At 32.9% G+C, this 5,849-nt stretch overlaps 1 protein-coding gene across 2 annotated transcripts; it reads left to right on the forward strand.

The window, feature by feature from the left end:
• The first annotated feature begins 2,485 nt into the window (after positions 1-2,485).
• LOC129896129 (homeobox-leucine zipper protein ROC5-like) lies at positions 2,486-5,458 on the forward strand. 2 transcript variants are annotated; one of them, XR_008767913.1, is made up of 3 exons: positions 2,486-2,636; positions 5,033-5,291; positions 5,384-5,458. XR_008767913.1 is itself a non-coding variant. In XM_055971961.1 (2 exons), the coding sequence occupies exons 1-2, from the start codon at positions 2,631-2,633 to the stop codon at positions 3,224-3,226; spliced, it is 492 nt and encodes a 163-aa protein (XP_055827936.1). In that variant the 5' UTR covers positions 2,486-2,630; the 3' UTR covers positions 3,227-3,504. The 2 variants fall into 2 exon arrangements, 1 of the variants encoding a protein (XP_055827936.1); XM_055971961.1 differs by lacking the exons at positions 5,033-5,291; positions 5,384-5,458 and adding an exon at positions 2,741-3,504.
• Positions 5,459-5,849: the final 391 nt, after the last annotated feature.

A 5,849-nucleotide genomic window follows, 5' to 3' on the forward strand; every position in this document is an offset into this window, starting at 1 on the left:
CTAGTGTGGTTGTGTTTAGGTCTTGGGCTGGCGCCACTAGGTACATCCTTTGTTTTCCTACCTGTTTCCTATATTCTTCCTTCCTTATATTAGATGTCCTCATTGCAGGGTTTCATATTATTGTTGTTAGTTACTTGCGATATATACTTTTTGATTACATGTTCTTTATACTTGCTTTATCTTTGGAGCTCAGTCAACCAATGCCTACTGAGTGTCATTTTTAGTACTCATACTACACTTCTGCACCCTGAGATCATAATACGGGTTTTCACTACTGATTAGATATCGTGTGGAGCAGCTTTTGGATTTTAGCAAATTGGGTGAGCTCTTGGCATTCAGAGTTACCTATATCCCTCTATTTTGGCTTGGACAAGTCTTTATTTTGTATTCAGAGACAATTTGTATTACCATTATATTATTGTATCTGTATAAGCCTTGTATTCATTTATATTAGTTTAGTAGCTTGACTACAGATTGATACCAGGTCTTGGAAGTTATTTTGTTATATTGTTCTCACTCTTCTCTCCTTCTCATTATTGTTATTATTAATATTATTATTCAATTCTTTTCTCTCGCTTATGATGGTCCGTTGTCTATGATTCCAGACTATGAGGTTAGGCTTATCTACTAGTGGATTTATAGTAAGTGTCATCATGACCTGAGAAGTCAGGTCGTGACACATTTCTCGATCCAATACTTATTCCAAGACGCGACCTGAGACCCGACTTCTAACTCGAGATCTGATCTCGATATTCGACTTTGGACCCGATTCAAAAATCAACCCAAACATCTAACCTCGATACTTGATACTAATTTGGGACCTCACTTCCGATACCAACTCTTGACCTATTATCCGATCCAAATTTTGGATCGGAACCAGACTTCTAACCCGAGATTCGACTCTACACCCAAATTTCAAACTGAGACTGATCCCAACCGACCCTAACATATGACACATGACCGACCCCGACTTCCGACTCCTGACCCGATCCGACTTTGAACTCAATATCTGACCTTGACATCAGACCCTGGATCTGACTTGCGAATCGAGATCTAACCCCAAATTTGACCTAGGACCCGACTCCAACTTTTGATTCAGGATCTGAATTTTGAATCAGAACCTAACCACGAGATCTGACTTTCAAATCAGGATATGTTTACAACACTCGACCCTGATGATCGATTAAGGACCCACTCCAATACTTGACTTGGGACCAAACCTTGACTCTTGTTCTGAAACCCGACTTCGATATGCGACACGAAACCCCACCCTGACACCTAACTTGGGACCCAACCCTTGACACCCCAAAATCTTAACTCAATTTCTGATTTAGGATCCGGCACTCAAATTGAGATCTGACCCGAAATCCAAGATTTGGATCTCGAATCATCTTGAATTTAGGAAAAAAAGTTAATATCGAAAGGTTGTATTTCATTGAATTGTTGATCGAACATTGCCTTTATTGAAAGACTATATAATAGATAAAATTATCATTTATTATTTTTCTACAATAGATAAAATTATCATTTACTATTTTTTTAAAAGAATTGTTATTTAATTATTATGCAAATATGTAGGACTTTGAAATTAATTAAAGTTATAACTATTAAATATTTACTCTTTAAGGATATAAAAGTCGTTCAATATTTAATTGATATTTTGGTCGACCAATATGATTAAACGTGTAGAAATTTTCTACTCATAATTTACTTTAAATAGATTTAATGTTAAACTCCTAGTATTAATAGGATAAATATGTATCCTACTATAAATTTAGTCCTAATAGAAATGTGTTTTGTTTAGTTCTAGTGCAAAGTTATATTTATACCCATTAGTAATTTTTTAGATGGAGGAAATTTTAATTTAAAAGGGCAAATAAGTAAATCAACTTTTAGTGAATATTTTGATCAATCAACATTTATATTCGTGCTTTTATAATAATATAGATTTAAATAACGGAGAAGGGCCTAAAATGTCCCTTAACTATTTGAATTGGTATAAAACTATTCTTCATCCATCTTTTGGCTCTCAAATACCCTGACATCAATATTTGACTCAAACATTCCTTATTTCTAACGGTCCACACTCATTAGGTGGATGAGAGGACAATACTACACAAAATCTTATAGTTTAAGGGTATTTTAGGCTCGTATCCGTTAAAATAATTTAAAATTACTTAATATATGAGCTCATATAATTGACCTGATTTTGGGTTCATAGTAAAATCACATTTCCTCTCCTTCACTTCCTCTCGCTTTCACTTTTTTTCTTCTTGAAATCTTTATATTCTTTTTTAATGGAAAAAGATCAAAAATGTCCCTTAACTTTTATCTATTAATTGACATTATCCTTACCATTTAAAAAATTATTAATACCCCTGCCGTTAATAAAGTTTTTACCCGAACTCCTCTTGTGATGGAAATTCCCAAATCCTCTAAAATTGACCCTTTTTTTGTTTTTACCCACCCCTTTTTGACTCATGTCTGACCCGTCTCAAAACAAACATTCAACCCATTTTCATCCATTCTTCTCAAAATCAAAGCAAGTTAAAGATACACTGGAGTTAAGCAAAAGGCTTTACTTGGAGACTAGGCAAGTCAAGTTTTGATTTCAAAATCGTAGAACTCAGATGAAGGTAATAAAAAAGATTCAATTTTGATGGCTTTAAAAGATTCATTCTTTTGTGGGGTTCTTTTATTTTTTTTGTGCTGCTTGATTTATGAATCTTGATTGCACCAGACTCAACTTGAACGCCATGAGATTTTGATACTAAGGCAAGAGAATGATAAGCTTCGTGTAGAAAATATGTTTATAAGAGAAGCAATGAGAAATCCAATTTGCACTAATTGTGGTGGTCCAGCAATGATTGGTGAAATCTCTCTAGAGGAGCAACATATTAGGATTGAAAATGCCAGGCTGAAAGGTGAATTAGATCGAGTTTGTGCACTTGTTGGCAAGTTTTTGGGTCGACCCATTTCATCTTTAGTTACCTCTATGCCTCTACCAATGCCTAATTCAAGCTTGAAACTTGGAGTTGGAAGCAATGGATTTAGAGGTATGAGTAATGTGCCAACAACACTCCCCTTAGCTCCTCCTGATTTTGGATTTTGGATTTCAAATTCTTTGCCATGGTGCCATCAACTAGACAGTCAACTGGAATTGAGAGATCACTTGAAAGATCCATGTATCTTGAACTTGCTTTGGCTATCATGGATGAATTGGTAGTATCTTGAACTTGCTTTGATTTTCAGAAGAATGGATGAAAATGGGTTAAATGTTTTTTTTGAGACGGGTCGGGCATGAGTTAAATAGGGGGTTGGGTAAAAATAAAAAAAAGGGTCAATTTTAGAGGATTTGGGGATTTTCATCACAAGAGGGGTTCAGGTGAAAACTTTATTAACGACAGGGGTATTAATAACTTTTTTTAACAATAAGGGTAATGTTAACTAATAGATGAAAGTTAAGGACTATTTTTGACCTTTTCCCCCTTTTAATCTGTTATTCTTAATTAGTATATCAGTGACTTAAACTTGAAATGAACTTACATGTTCATATTGTTTTAATGTATATTATTATCATGGTGGAGATAAGAGAAAAATATTTTTATTCATTTATTTTAAATTTTGGGTATACACAAAAGAATGTTATTTAATTATCTTTTATTGAACTAATTATTTCTATATGAATGTCATCATTATTTTCTTCCCTTTTTTCTCTATTATTTTGTCATAAGCCTAAAAAAATAAAATTTAAAATGGTGGACTAGATTCTAAGAACAAAAAAATGGAAAGAGAGAAAGTGAAGGAGGGGGGGAGGTAATTTACTATAAAACCCAGAATCAGGTCAATCATATGAGCTCATTTATTAAGTAATTTAAAATTATTTTAACGGTTAAGGGCCTAAAATATCTTAAAACTATGCGATTTGGTATAATATTATCCTCCGTCCACCAAATGAGTGCGAGCCGTTAAAAATAAGGGTATTTTTGAGTTAAAAGATTGACGTCAATGATATTTTGGGGCCAAAAGGTGAACAGATGATAGTTTTGTACCAATTCAAATAGTTGAGGGGCATTTTAGGCCCTTCTCCGTTTATTAAAAGAAGGGTGGTTGTTGAGTTTTAAGGGATATTTTTGTAATTTAACTTTTATGTTTGGAATCTCATGCTTTTAAAATACTATAGATAAATAGATATAGATATAATTGGGTGTTTTTAGTTGAGGGTATTAGGGCAATTTAACATTCAAGTTAAGGAATGTTTTGAGTTGGGGATATTAGAGTAATTAAAGATTTAAGTGAGAAAGTTTATGATTTTAAGAAATTGTTAATTTAAATTCTATAAAAGTGTTTATGTCAAGTAGAATTTTTTAGTAGTACTTAAGTCTCTTTCTACAATCCTACTTAATAATAAAGTCCAAATGTTTGATTGCAGTATGTCCTGCACAACTCGTGCTTTAAATTTAATTTTGGCCAGTGGTTTAGTCCTACAATATCAAAGCACACTTAAAAAAATAAAGCTACTACCGAGATGGTACTCATCTCTGAAAATGCATTCATTGAAGTGAATCACTTGTCACTCTTCATGGAATTTTTTTTGGCACATATATAACTTGTAAGACTTGGTGCGTGCATTAATATGTCAACACTAAAATGGCCTATTGAAGAATGATTTAGGCTGAAAAGTTATTTCTCCTATTTGTCTTGTACAATATAATCTTCCCTTTATTTATTACGTTTGTAATTTGTTTAATTAGTTTAGTGGATCCATTACCTTAATTCGGTGGTGTTCTTTTCTCTGTTGGAAGAGAAATGCTTCGTTCAGGAAAGAAAAACAAAATACTACTAAGTCTGTATTATTAACCATTAGAGTTACAAGTCTGTCTCATGTAACATATATCCATACAGAAAATAGATTCAACAATGAGATTCTTGTCCTCGTACAATTTAAATAGAAGAAAATAACTTCGATCTTCGATGTGTCTTTTCTTAACACAATTATTTAACATTTCGATGACAAGCATTTTACCTACAGAGAGGATGCCGGAAGAAGAGGTACGCGTCACACGACCAAGCTGGTCCAAACAAGAAGTTAAATGTCTGGGCAAAGACAATTTCTACAGGGAGGTATACGACATCGAATTAATTGGCGTTCTTGTAATTTGTTTTAGCTTTTGGCTGACTTGGGTATTGTCTATCAAAATCTTAAATTTGTTTTGTCTACTCAGAATATTAAATAATTTCGTTGGGTGGGAAGAAAAAGTCCTCTGGGATCGATAATCAATGCCATTGTTGTACGTACCTTTCAGTCTTTTGTATAGTATATTACTTTACGTTATTAGTTTCAAATATGAACTCATAACAGATAGTTCCTCTTTATTTGAAGGTTGTTGTTGGGCTTGGACATCAACCGAAACTATTACGGCAACATATGTCCTTAAGAATAAAAGAGAGATTGTTTCACTCTCAAAGCAATAATTATTCCCTCAGAATGACTTATCAAAGTTTAAGAAAACAAGAATAATTTTTAATCTTGTGATTCTAAATTAAAGTTATGTTAAATGTACTAAAATACTCTTTAATCTTGTGATCTTAAATTTATCACGTGGAAAATTGAAATTAAAGTGTTGACAAAAAAAAATGATCATTCTTTTTTAAACAGACTAAAAAGAAAAGTAGGTCATTTTTTTTAAATGGAGAGAGTAATTGATTGCATGTACACTAAATATAAAAGGCCTTGTATTTTGCTGATTTTGGTGTGTGTGTGGGGGGGGGGGATGTTTTTCATGTTCCAAGTTCTCAAGTTCTAGTTTTTTCTAGAACTTGGAAACTTTGGATTTTTGTCAAATATA

This window comes from Solanum dulcamara, chromosome 7 (assembly GCF_947179165.1).
Source record: "Solanum dulcamara chromosome 7, daSolDulc1.2, whole genome shotgun sequence".
Classification (NCBI taxonomy): domain Eukaryota; kingdom Viridiplantae; phylum Streptophyta; class Magnoliopsida; order Solanales; family Solanaceae; genus Solanum; species Solanum dulcamara.